The 14,433-nt window shown below is 40.3% G+C and overlaps 1 protein-coding gene across 1 annotated transcript in view; it reads left to right on the top strand.

Annotated features, from left to right (window-relative positions):
• The window catches only part of LOC309971991 (TNF receptor-associated factor 1-like), a gene marked incomplete at both ends in the record, with an annotated part of 85,827 nt that extends 75,851 nt beyond the window's left edge, over positions 1 to 9,976 (top strand). The window contains 7 exon segments of the mRNA XM_082855420.1: positions 2,258 to 2,387; positions 8,319 to 8,486; positions 8,807 to 8,921; positions 9,033 to 9,068; positions 9,071 to 9,253; positions 9,256 to 9,366; positions 9,369 to 9,976. Of these exon segments, the coding sequence (XP_082711546.1) occupies positions 2,258 to 2,387; positions 8,319 to 8,486; positions 8,807 to 8,921; positions 9,033 to 9,068; positions 9,071 to 9,253; positions 9,256 to 9,366; positions 9,369 to 9,976 (1,351 nt within the window).
• Between the last annotated feature and the right edge of the window lie 4,457 nt (positions 9,977 to 14,433).

Genomic DNA, 14,433 nt, shown 5'->3' with positions numbered 1-14,433 from the left:
TTAGTGTGTCTTACTGTGGGGAGACTAAAGGGAATAAGATATTCCTTCTCCACAAGAATCCAGATTTAGCAGCAGAAACTACACAAAAATAACCAGTTGGAACCAAGAGGGAGGGATAATTATTTTGTTTTGAATAATGGCAAAATGAAGCTTTGATTAACTTAACTATTGTTTATTTAATCATTTGTAAGTTGGAAGCAAGATTTCTTGTCTTTTACTGGTTACTATTCACACTGAACTGCATATGAAACTCTTTATTTCTCTGTCTTCATATTTTATATTTCATTTCATTTTTTTCTCTTTGTTCTCATAGCTTCAAATATAAAGTAACTGAAGAAAAACAGTAATTGAAAGAGATTCTCTGTAAAATTTTTGATTTTTTAAAATGAGTTTAATAAGTCTAATAAAAATGTTAATTTGTCTAATGCCCAATATTAAAAAGAAGAATACAGACCTGTGTTTGAAGAACCAAATGGAAATAATTTTATATCTCTAGATTTTTCCAGTGACTCTATAAAATTTCATGAGTTTAATAGTAAAAATTTTAGAAAAATAGTAATTTTTTTTACTACAAACCAGTAAGTTATTATTAATCTAGTTAAGCAAAACCAGAGATATAGCCTATAAAAGAAAAGCAGGACTATTTCACTGAAAACAAGAAGAAGAAAGGAGAAGACTACTTCTGAACTGCAGTGATTACTAAAATTAAAAACTTACCCTATCTGTTTCCTTTGTGTTTGTAAAATCCCCCTAAATATGCCTTTCCAATTTTTTGTAGAAAATTATTTAGACTAATAATTACTTGATATTTCATCATAATTCATTCCAGTTTTTCAAGTACAATTTTGGAAAGGCCAAGAGCTGCCTGGAGGATGGAATGCATCTGTGATATTACTAAGCTCCATAAGCTTAATGAAAGGAGAATTCAAATACTGTATATAGTTTGCTACTGTTTGTTCCAGACAGATGTTTGTGTATTATCCCTTTTTATACAGAAACATCGTTATAGCAAACATGTGGTTTTATCTTTAGAATTAGGTTCAATCTAATAGCATTCCAAATAGTTCTGTTAAAAGACCTAGATGCTATCTGGGCTGGAATGGTAAAACCTAGGATTCTCATTCATCAATACAATAATTTAGTTCCATATGCTAACCAGAGATGGTTGCCAAGAAATATTATCAAGTGAGCAAATAAACTGTGGCAGTCATATATATAGCCTGGTTCCATTCATAGCCAAACTGTAACAGAAGAGCTTACATGTATGTACTGGTGTGGAATGGAAACGAATGTATTCTTTTCTCATTACGCATCTGAGTGGAAGCATATTTTTCTCTTTTCAGTGTTTGAATTCACAGCACTGGAAACAAACAAACAAATAATAATATAATATATATAAATTCATATTATTTTTCATGTGTGTATGTAAATGGATAAAAGGATAAGGGGTTGATAGATGAAAGGGGATTTTGACTTTGCTTTATATACATTTGTGTGTTGTTTGATTTTTTATAGTGAACATATATAATCACTTTTAAAATAAAGTAGAAAATCAAGGCAAATAATTTAAAAAAGAAGAGATGAGTTATAAGTACTGACATGGAAATACATATATACTATATACATTAAAAATATATTTTACACGATAAAAGCAAGTTACAGAATAAAATGGTATTATCCTACTTATGTTAGAAAAAGAAAAGCAAACTGTTGAGAGTGATGTTGAAGAGAGACTTTCACTTTTTCCTCTACATACTTCTGTGTTGAACTTAATTTAGTAAGTATATATTTATACATTATTTGTGTTATTTATGAAAAAACAATTTTCTTTTGCTGAGAATCATCTGTTTGTTTTCTTTCTGCTAAAGAATCAGTCCTAAAGAAAGGCTTGAGGAACTTTTTAATATGTAGTCAATGATCAAATCGGAAAAAATCTCTTTCTTTTTGTTTAAGAGTCTCATTAATAAAAAGAATTGCTTGCAAACTTTTCAGAAATAATTTTTGGTATTTTTTCTCAATCTCCCTAAGAAATTAAGTCCTTTATTTCAATATTAATTTTTTCCTGCTTAATAGCTCTAGTGAAATCTTTTAAACTGTTTGACGTTTAAAATATTCTCTTTAATCTTGATAGGGATATTTTGTGTATTTTAATCTGGTCCAGTAATTTTGCTTTCTCATGGATAGGTGGACTCTTTCATAGAGCTTGCACTTGTACCCCTCAGATGTCTGTTTATTTTTTCCTTTGTGCTCATATTAGTGGAACTGCCATCTTTCTTGCTGGTCATGTGTACCTGAAGGGAGAGATGACAACTCAGATCCAAGCTGATACACCTCTTGGTAAAGATAATGTGTGCTGGAGGGTGACCACAAAAGGAGAAGAGCGTCTGGTATTGCATTTTGTAACCTGCCCACCCTCAACCTGTGCCAAACACTGCTTTTTTCTGGGGGCTGTCTCTCCTTGTACTTACCCAGTAGGGGCTTGGTGATGGAAAGCCACTCACTCCTTCTGCACTAGGCAGTTAGTCTATTCTTCCTCCCTAACTTGGGGCCAGTGGTGTCCAGATGAACTACCACCTGTTGCAGGTGCTTGACTGGAACTTAGGTTTTCTGTCCACTCCCATGAACCCAGTAGGGCAGAGGAGGCACTGAGCCGGCCAGTAAAAGGTGAAGAGAGGAAAGTATAGAACTAGAAAGATTTCCTCTAGGTTCTGTGGGACCTCACCCACCTTCTGGTCTCCAAGGACTTTTCGCAATCTTTGATGTACATTCTGGGATCCCTCAAAATTCTTTTTTACCTTTGTGGCATCTCCAGGTTTGGGTTCAGGGGAAAGATTGAAAAATCATGCTTGTTCATGATCCGATCCTGACCACTGTACCAAGCTCCAGCCTGGAATGTACCTGCCTCCCAAATCTCTTCCCTTACATCTAGCTTAATGCTTCTTGTACTTTAGTTCCTTTCCCCAGGGAAGCATGATGCACAGATTAATATATATTTCCTTATACTTGTCTATATAGTGCTGACCACTGGGACTGTATAAGGATTTCTTCAGTAACTGGCCATCTCCCTAGATGTAAGGTCCGTGAGAGCAAGAAATATGTCTGTTTTGCTTGTTTACAGCTCTATCTATGACATCTATCACAGCGCCTGGACAATAGCTGAGACTCCATGAATATTTTTCAGAGGAAAAGTAAAGGGAAGAAGGAACAAAGATCTATTTTTGTTAAAATGGAACATAATATATGCCTATTCAAGAACAATCTACTTCTGAATTAGTCATGTCTGTAATATATAAAAAGTGTGGAACCACAGACTGGCTTTATCCTGGATGCTAAATAACACTTGGCCTTCTCATTTTATTAATATCTTGTTATAGACCAAATGTAGATGAGTTTTTTGGAAAAGAAACATAATATATTACAACATCAAATAAAAATTAATTTTGTATTACCCATTGAGAATGAGTAATAAAGTGTTAAACATGTTTAAAACTATTATGAATGAGTCTGCAAAATTCCTAGGATGTAAAGAATTCTTTACTTAAAAGTCTGAAAATCCATGTGAAAAATTAGCAAAAAATTAAGCTTTCTTTGCTGAAAAAGTGACCCAGTAAATTAGTGAAGTTTAAATAGTAGAGCAAAAAAGAAAAGAAAAATGTTAGGTACACTTTCAAGATTCTCCTTCTAAACACTTTGACAGTTAAATAAGTTCTCCTATCTGTTCTAACATATAAATGAATTACTCAGACCATTGTCTATGTGTTTCCTGACCAGATAGTTCAGTTGCAGGCACATTTCTCAGGTTCTCAGATGCTATTAGTTCATAAGGCTTTTTAAATAACAGACAATGTCAGGATATAAAATGAAGTCACAAGTTCAGACTATTTTTCTTCTGGGGCATCAGGCTATGATAGAAATACTTGGTGCTTGCATGTTACTCTCTTATTTAATCCACTCTTCCCTTTCTGGTACAATAATTTAATCTCGGATACATGAATGGACAAGACGTCTCCCTCTCATGTCCCCCTCCCATATCTATCAAGTTCTCCAGGGTTGTCATCTTCCTTTGTGACCTACAGTTAGAGAGTGAAGTCAATTGGTTTACAATGAAGCAAACAAGAAACTTTATCTACAAAATCTCTGCTTTCCTCAATATTAATGTCTTTCACAACACAGTTTCTATTCAGTGCCAATTTGCTTTATTCTTCTTGCCTGTCATTGAGCCAACTTTCACTCCTTCATGTAAAATGCATACTTGTGGAAGTTATCAACTACCAATTGAGGGAGTTCCAAGTGCTAGGAAGGAAAACAAAACAAAGTTCTCCGGGACACAAGGCTTACACTGATAAGTGGAAAGAACCAAATTAAGGCTAACTCACCTAACTTCAGAGCATGACTCAGAGACACAGATCGTGAGTCATGGGCTTTCATTGAGATAAGGCTGGCAATACACATAGAAAAAATCAGTGTACACAAAAACAGGCTGAAAAAAACATATAAATCCATCATGAACAGACCAGCTTGTTGCAAAGATGTATATCATGACTAGGACTGTCATATTAATAAAGGTTAGTAGCACCTGTGAAGAAATCAGTGTTTCCAGTGACCCAGAACAGAGTGCATTGTAGAATAGAGGTTCTGTTTATACTGAGCTTGTCACTATGACTATGAATATTTCCAGTGTAAGGAGGAGTTTTGGTAATACTTAGTAGAACAAATAAGGCACTTGAAGACGGGCCATGAGGAGAGAAGCAAAAGCAGGGCACTTCATGCCAAGTCATCTGTGCTCCTGGGCTCATTCTCACTATCTTCCCTGCCATCTGACTGGCCCAAGTCTATGGTTATGACTCCCTCCCTCGTCCACTTCGTGTGTTCTGCCAGCTTTTTGGTATGAAACTCTATTTTCCAATTCCTCTCTTTGTCATGCTATGGACCATATTGCTTTTTTCCACCCTTGGATTCGTTTTCTGCCAACAATGCTAGGGATGTTACTAGAAATTTAGGTTACTCTGGAGTTTTATCTCCAGCTTTGTTTGTTCCTTGTCTGCCACTTCCTCCACCCTCAACCATATACCAATACATGAACACAAAGATTCTTCACTCTATTTTCTGACTCTATGAGGCATGTTAACCTCTCAGTCAGAATCAGTAGTGGATTTATTATAGATCTTACAGACAGAATCTACTGGGAGATGAAATGGACTGAAGGACATTGATTCCTAGGTAAATGGGAAATAACATATAGATTCAGAGATCTGGAAAGAGTTGAATGTGATAATTGGACATAAAGGTAAACAAGAGAAGTGTTTTTTTAAGAGAAGAGTGTCAGATGAGTGAGGATAATGCTTACACAAGTGAGGTAACAACAAGACCACACAGAGGAAGGAACTAGAAAATGAGAGGGGATTTTATGCTGTGGAAGACCGTAAGAATACTAGTCTGAATTTTTGGTAGAAAAACACAGAAGACGAGAGATCAATGGTTATTTTTAGTTCATGTTTCTCTGTTCACTAAATTATTGTATCTGTGGACAGGGCAGATCCCAGACTGTATAGGATACATTCTGAATTCAAGCAAATCTGCTTTTAGGTCCCAGCTGTACTGGATACTGGTATGTGCACTTGGGCAAGTACAAACCCTCTTGGAGCCTTTGTAAAACAGATGTAATACTTGTATCTGCTTCTTTGGAATAGTTGTTGTTGCTCACTGTCTGTTTCTACCTCCTAAACTCCTTCCCATCAATATTTTGCCCCCATCATGCCATCCATCCTTGCTCTGGTCACCAGTAACATTCATGCTGCTAAATGCATGTATGGTCAGTTCTCAGGACACTTTTTACTTAACATGTCACCTGCATTTGGCAGAGTTAAGACCTCCTTCCTTCTCGATACACTTTTTTCTCTTGGCTTGGAGGACACCACGCTCTCCTGGTTTTCCTCCTATGCCACTGGTTGCTGCTTCTTGGTCTCCTCTTACTGGTTTGTCCTTTTCTGCCTGAACTTTCAATGTTGAAGTGCCACAGAGTTTAGTTCTTTTTCTTCTTCTCCATATGCATTCCCTCCCTTAGTGATCTCAACCAGTCTTGTGGATTTAAACTCTACGTATATGCCCTAAGTCTCCCAAGTTTATGTCTTTAGCCCAGACCTCTCTTCTGAACTTTAGAGTTGCGCACCAAATTGCCTACTGAAAACCTCCATTTGGGTGGCTAATGGGGATCTCAAACTTCACATGTCCAAAATGGAACTTCTGGTCTTCTCTCCTTCAGCTCCTTCACCTGCAGTCTTCCCCCTATCACTTGATGATGATCCCAGGCCTACATTTTTGGAGTCAACATTTTTCTTGCTCTTTCTCTCATATCCCACATCTGATCCATCAGCCAACCCTGTTGGCTCTACTTTCAAAATATATCTGATCATTTCTTCCTATTTCCTGTGGTCTCCCCCCAGTCCCAAACACAACATCTTCACCTAGATTATTGCCATAGTTTTCTAACTGGACTCCCTGCTACTAACTTTGCCTCCCTACAGTTTTTTCTTAATACAGAGTTAGAATTGTCTATGAGTCAAATCATGTCAGTCCTCTGCTTAATGCCTTCCAATGGCTTCACATCTCACTCAGAGTAAAAGCCAACTCCTACAAGGCCACCTCTTTCATCCCTCACCCCAGTATCTCTCTGACCTCACTGCTTTCTCTCCTTTCCTTCTTGCTCTCTCATTTCCAAGCACACTAGCCTCTCTGTTCTACTTGAACATGCCAAACATGTCCCCATCTTGGTGCCTTGGAACTGGTTGTTCACTTCACTAGGAATAGTCTTTTCTTCAGATATTCTCATGGCCAACAACCTTTACCCTCAAACCTTTGAGGATTGTTGTATTACAGACTCAGTGTGGCTTACCCTGATCATCTCATTTAAAATTGCAACCTGTCTCACCTCTGGCACTCTTAATCCTCCCCTTAAGCGGCTCTATTTTCCCATAGTAACCATCACTCTAAAAAAAACTATATAATTTGCTTACTTATTATGATTACTGTTTATTACTTAACTTCTCCTGGTAGAAGATACGCTTAAATAGGGCAGGGAGTTTTATCTGTTTGCTTCACTGCTGTATCCCAAGCACCTAGGAAAGGTGCACCTACTGACACACAGTAGGGATTTAATAAATATTTGTTAACTTAAATAAAACTATCTATTGGTTTTAGAGGGTTTTGAGGGTTAAACAACATGCTCTGGACCTTACATCAATACAGTACTTGGCCAGTAGGGCTACAAAGAATGAGAGCTATGAGCAAATATGTAGGATAAGAAAATTCTTCTGTCTTCAGTCTTCCCTTTCCCAATCCCTTTCACTCAATAAGGTCTTTAGTTTTTCTTTCTTAAGACCCCAATAACCAGAAAGTCCATGGAAAGAGCCCAGTAAATTTAATCTTCAAAGCATTTGTATAGAGTAGATCTGTAAATTTGTTGATTATTTGATAACTTATGTCATGTTCCAAAAGATTTCCATTTTGAAAGATGAAAGTAATCTTTAGTCAAAGGAATACATCTCAGATTGGATTTGGGGGCTTCAGTGAACTGAATGAAAAAGGTATTCTAGGGATAGGGTAATTTTTATGATACATCTAAATCATATTACATAGTGGGGCGGTTGTTTCATCAAAAGTTAAGGGTGACCTATAATATATTAAAAAATCTTTAAAGAAAATTAGTCCAAAAAAAGCCCATGATTATAAATACTTCATTTGTCGGAAAATAGTTTTGTTGTTTTTTTTTTTTTTTTTTTTTTCGGTACGCGGGCCTCTCACTGCTGTGGCCTCACCCGCTGCGGAGCACAGGCTCCAGATGCGCAGGCTCAGCGGCCATGGCTCACGGGCCCAGCCGCTCCGAGGCATGTGGGATCCTCCTGGACCGGGGCACGAACCCGTGTCCCCTGCATAGGCAGGCGGACTCTCAACCACTGCGCCACCAGGGAAGCCTCGGAAAATAGTTTGATGAAATTCAGTCCACTTTGATTAAGCGGGTCGATGGTTTGACATCTTTCCTTACAATACAGAACAAATTCAGTTTCATTTTTTCAAAAGTAAGACAATATATTTGGAAGTAACTGATCAATTTTCAAAGAATTTCTCCCCTGTGAATAATTATATTCACTGTCTTCACTGGCTCTAATTCATTTTACTTAACTTTACAGTATATAAATAAAGATTTTAAACGCAGCTTAAAATGATGGATACAAAAGATAAGCATTGTATATGCCCATTGAGATCACTATATTATTGATTCATTATTGAACATTCCTTGAGTTCTATTATATTATAAGTAGTGTATTAGAGAAGTAATATACAGCCCCGGGCCTCAGGCAGACATAGAGAAAATTAAGATAAAATGTAAAGATGCCACCAAGGGTCCTTGTGCCACCGGAAGCTCCCGCGGGGCTGCTGGGAGGCGGCGGCAGCGCCAAGATGGGGTAACCGAGACCCGCCGTGCGAAAGTGACTTTTACCTAAGATACTCTGGGCAGAACTAATATGCATGGGACTTGCATTTTTGGACCTGACCAGAACCCTGGGGATTTCCACTGGGGCGGTGAACACCCACACCGAGAATCCTAGGCTGCTCCGAGGTTGCAGGGAACATAGACAAGTCACCCACTGGGGGTCTTTCTGCCCCTGTACCCCGGGCAGGAGGTGGAGGAAGCCAGCGTCAGCCTGAGGTCCTCCGACAGGGGAAACTCTAACTGTGGCTCCTGAAAGTCCGTGACACGGTTCCTTTTTCTCTCTGACTTGTTCTCCTCCTCCCTCTTGCTCAAAAGAATGACTGGCCACTCCTAGAGCCGGCAGTCACCATCCAGGGGATTCTTTTCACCACAAAGGGTAATTCCTGTCTCATCCCTGCTGTGACGTTGAACCACACAAGCCAGCTAGAAGGTAAAATCATCAGATTCCTGCTCATCAGGGAGGGTGGCCCGGCCAGAACTCACCTCTTCTCCCAGCACAGACTCCGTGCGGCTGGTCCCCTCCCCAGAGGAGCTTGAACAGGGGCCCCCGATGAGAACGAGTTCCCCTTTGGGTGCCCCCCACCGTCTGCCAGGACCCACCAGAGCCCAGGCCCCTCTGCTGCGCCGTCTGTCTCTCCGAGAACGTGAGGAATGGCGAGGATCGGATCTGTCCCAAATGCAAAGGGGGCGACTCCCCATCCAAGAGGCCAGGAAGCCTTCTGTCTCAGAAGCAGGATCAGCCCGAGGCGGCCGAGGCTGGAGTGGGTGCCCCTTTGCCGGAGTTGGCTGCTCATTCAAGGGGAGCCCAAAGTTCATGCAGGAGCATGAGGTCACCGCCCAGGCCACACACCTGAACCTCCTGTTGGGGCTCGTGAAACCCAGCTGGGCTCTGGCCTGGGCTCTGGGCTCGTGGCCCTGGAGCGGAATCTGTCAGACCTGCAGCTGCAGGGGCCTGTGGAGGCGGCTGGGGACCTAGAGGTGGACTGCTACCGGGTCCCCTGCTCCCAGAGCCAGGAGGAGCTGGCCCTGCAGCACTTCACGAAGGAGAAGCTCCTGACTGAGCTGGAGGGGAAGCTGTGCGTGTTTGAGAACATTGTCGCCGTCCTCAACAAGGAGGTGGAGACCTCCCACCTGGCCCTGGCCGCCTCCGTCCACCAGAGCCGGCTGGACCGTGACTACATCCTGAGCTTGGAACGGAGGCTGGTGGAGCTGCAGCAGACCCTGGCCCAGAAAGACCAGGCCCTGGGCAAGCTGGGGCAGAGCTCCCGCCTCACGGAAGAGGCCTCCTACAATGGCACCTTCCTACGGAAGGTCACGAGTGCCACCAGGCGGCGCCATGAGTCAGCCTGCGGCAGGACCGCCAGCCTCTTCTCCCCGGCTGTCTACACTGCCAAGTACCGCCCCAGAGTGAAACCAGTGTGGCCAGCAGCTGCCCACTCTTCTTTCCCCTCAACAAGCTGCAGTCGCCCAAGCATGCCTACGTGAAGGACGACACCATGTTCCTCAAGTGCATCGTGGAGACAAATGCTTAGGGCAGGAGGGGCCGAGCAAGCTGCACGTGGGTCCCGAGGGAGCCCCCTCTCAGACGGGGGTTCAGCAAGATGACTGAGGTCTTGCGCTTGGTGCCCAAGATCCCAAGGCACAGTGATGGGCCAGGGCTGGCATGGTGTGAGCCGAGCGGACAGATTGACAGCGGCTAGCCATCTGCTTAGTGTGGCAGGACCTTGGACTGGGCCTGCAAAGGCACAGGGTCCCTAAGCCGGTGGTGCAGGAGTGACCCCCCTGCACTGACCATGCAGCACTGGAGTCCTGAGACCACCCCGGCCCTGAATGTTGAGATGGGCTCCGGCCAAGATGGGGAGGGTGTGGGGAAAGATGCTCCAGGGATGGGAAGACCTCTGCAGGCCGCCACGGAGAGTGAGCTTGCTCTCGTCCTGCTTGGGATCAGAACCAGGACCAGGGGGTGGAAGTGACAGGGTGCCAGTGCGAATTCAATCTGTCCCAGCCTGGACCGAGTTCCCCAGCCCTGGAGGTGAACAAGCAAAACCAGGGGCTATGCAGGGCTCAGAATAGCGTGAACAATATATGCACCATTTTCATTAAAAAATATGCACATATATTTTATATTTATTTCATATAATATATATCCATATACTTGTTTCATAAATACACTTCGTATTTATACTGAGAATATTTCGAAAAAGACATACAGGAAACTGGGAACCTTAGTGTTGTCAGGGTAGGGAATAAATTGTTGAGGGTCAGGATGGGGTGAGACGTTTCACTTATATCTTTATGTTTTGAATTTTGACAGTATGAATCACAAAACAAAGTATGAAAAGAGTTCTACTTCCAACAGTTTATAAACTACTCATTCTAATTTAGCTTCTTAATTTAATTTATTAATTAAAAAAATAAATTATTTATTTATGGCTGCCTTGGGTCTTCATTGCTGCACGCAGGCTTTCTCTAGTTGCAGCTAGCGGGGGCTACTCTTCGTTGCGGTGCGCAGCCTTCTCATTGCGGTGGCTTCTCTTGTTGTGGAGCACAGGATCTAGGTGCGAGGGCTTCAGTAGTTGTGGCACAAGGGCTTAGTTGCCCTGCGGCATGTGGGATCTTCCCAGACCAGGGCTCGAACCCATGTCTCTTGCATTGGCAGGAGGATTCTTAACCACTGTGCCACCAGGGAAGTCCCTATTTTATTTTATTTATGTAAGTTTTTTGGCCATGCTGTGTAGCATGCGGGATCTTATTTCCCCGACAAGAGATCGAACCTGCACCTCCTGCCGTGGAAGCGCAGAGTCCTAACCAATGGACTGCAAGGGGAGTCCAGGCTTCTTTATTTTAAAGAAGAAGAAAACAAGACCCAGACAGTGGTGACAGAAGGTTACTCAGCTTTCTGCAGACAGGACCAGAGCTAGAGCCTAGATTTCTTGCCTCCGAGTTCAGGGCAAAGTCTATAATAGCAGACAGAAAAGCAAACATGTAACTGAATATAATGAAGAAATCCATTAAGGAAACAAAACCAAAATTGACAGTATATTTTAATTTCATGTTATGCTTTTATGGTCTGATACAAAATATTCCGAAAGTGTTGCCATCTCTCATCTACTGAAGGTGATAGTTATTTCTTCATTTTATGGCATGGTCTTGAGTAGATTTCTTCAACAGTGGTGACAGAAATTGAGCCTTCTTTATCTCTCACAGGTTTTCCTTTGTGATCAAGATCTTATGTTTGTGAGATAACTCCCTAAGGTCAGAAAAAATTATCTGTATGTGAGGAAAAGAGATTTCTTCTGTGCCATGCTGAGAGACACCATTTCCTTTAAGACTTGGATCCAAACTCTCTTCTTCAAACACATTAGCTTTGTTTGTTTTTCCTGAATTATTTTCTCTCTTGATTGTGCCTTAATTCTATGTCACTTCAAGTCTCAAAGCTAAAATTTATGCAATGTGCCTTCTTTTCAATTAAATTGTACAAACACCTAATGAAGCTCCAACCATGCTCCAGGTACCATGTTAGGGACTTAGGATTAAAAAAGGTGAATAATACAAAGCTTCTGGCTTCACACACCTCAGTTTAATCAGGGATACAAATATATCCATTTAAAAATTATTAATTAAGGGTTTACTATATGCCAGTCATTATTTGGGCTGTTGGAGATACAGCAGTGAAGAAAACATACAGAAATTCTCCTGCTTAATATTCTGTAATAACCTAATTGGGAAAAGAATAGATACATATATATGTATAACTGAATCACTTTGCTGTACACCTGAAACTAACACAACATTGTTAATCAACTATACTCCGATATAAAATAAAAAGTTAAAAAAATACACAAATCCTAACTACTAAAAATCAAGGAAATTTTATAATGGATTAGATAGTAGCCAATATGAGGGGATTATTATTAATTTTCTAGGTGTGATAATTACTATGTTTATCTTGCTGACATATTTAGAAGAGAAGTATCAGGATATATACAACTTGCTATCACACAATTCAAGAATATTTTCAAATTGATCCTATTAAAATCTTTCAAGAGTTCTCCTTTGTGATCAAGTGGTATATTTGTGAGATAATTGCCTATAACTAGAGGGTACTATCTGTATTTATTTTATAAAAATTTTAAGTACTTATTTGCATCTTTTTCCAGATAGGTAAAGCAAATAATTAAAGTATGTTAACAATCATCAACTCTAAGTGGAGTAGAAGAGGGTTCATTGTATAATTCTTTAGACTTTTTTTTGTATAAGAGGTACAAACTACTATGTATAAAATAAATAAGCTACAAGGATATAGTGTACAGCACAGGGAATTTTAAACCACCATGCTGTACACCTGAAACTAATATAATATTATAAATCAACTATACCTCAATTTAAAAAAAAACAATTTTTTTGTTTGATATTTTTCTTTTATTAGAGAGTTGGAAAAATATCTGTGCAATGGAGCATACACACTAGAGGGTGGAAACAGGCATAAAGAAATAAATAAGTAAAATACATAATATGTTAGATGATGATAAATACTGTGGGGAATCATAAAACAGGAAGGGAGATGAGGGATATAGTTTTAACACAAATAATTTATAAATCTACGTACTTGAATAATATTTAAGTCTTATGGGCACAATGACTAAGGAGTGACTTCTTTTCTGTGTGGTGGACAGGAAAGATATTGAGTAAAAATTGCTGGAGCAAGATCTTAAAGGATAAGTGGAAATTTTGCTAAAAGAACAAGAAGGGTAGGGGCTAACCCCCAAGAGGGTATTCCAGGACAGATTAATAGTGAGAATGAATGATTCCCAAGCTCTGCTAAAAAGATTTTGGTTCAGGAGTCCTGCAATTTGCATGTTATAAAGCTCCACAGATAATTCTAATGTGCTCCAAAAATTGAGTTACTGTAGCAGAAACAGGTATAGTTTGTGGGAAAAGAGAAAACGGGGAAGTGGTTGGAAGTACAAACTGTTGCTAAGCAAGAAAGAGGCTTTATAACAAGATAAAGATTTTGAAATTTGTCCTGCAGGCACGTGGGAGCCATAAAAGGCTTTTAATCGTGGGAGTTACATGAGTGATCATATCTGAATTTTAGAAAAATAACTCAGATGCTGTGTTTAGGTAAGAGGAAGAAGGGAGCTACTAGAGGCAGGGAGACCAGCTACGCTACCCCAGTAATTTAAATGCAAGTTGATGAAATCTGCCATAGGTCCCTGGACCTCGAAATAAGAAGGGAGGGAGACTAGATAGATCTTAGTCATGTGATATGAGTGAGAAGGACTCCAGATTTCCTGGTTTTGTGAGCCACTAACAAACTTAAGGCAAGTAGAAGAAACAGGTTGGCATGTGTAGAGAGGATACATCAACTTGCATCTCTTCAAGAGCTTGGGGGACACAAACATGGATTTATTCAGAAGGCAAAGGGAAACACAACCCTGAAGGCTGAATAAATTTGGGGTACAAGAAATAAAGATTTTGGACACATTACCTTATGTGTGGTATGTTGGAGCCCTGGGTCTTGCTGGGAAAAGTTACTGATACCTGTGGAAGATACAGAGCAAAAGAGAAGAAAATGTGAGCTGTATTTAAGAAATCGTCAGAGGAAGAAGAGGCAATGAAAGCCACTCATTCTTTTATGCCAAAGAGTTTAGAAATTCTTCCAAGACAGAGCAGTGTCTTTTACTTCCTTTGTACCCAATTTCCAAGGCATTCGTGCAGCACATATGACAGGTATTTAATAATTGCTTTCTGCATTGATGACCTACTGGTATGTGTAAGAATGTGCTTTTTGCCTATTAGTAATATTTCTGAAGTCTAGATGAAGGCCTTAGAGCCTAGTATCAAATACCAACGTTATGATTAATGAATCAAAGAAAACAAAGCATATTAAAACTGAGCTTCCTGAGCTGTTTTTTTAGCCCAACAAACAGTTAGTTAGT

This window comes from Leucopleurus acutus, assembly GCF_964270905.1.
Source record: "Leucopleurus acutus genome assembly, chromosome: 15".
Lineage (NCBI taxonomy): Eukaryota > Metazoa > Chordata > Mammalia > Artiodactyla > Delphinidae > Leucopleurus > Leucopleurus acutus.
Note: the sequence above shows the minus strand (reverse complement) of the source record. Positions and strands in the feature narration are given on the sequence as shown.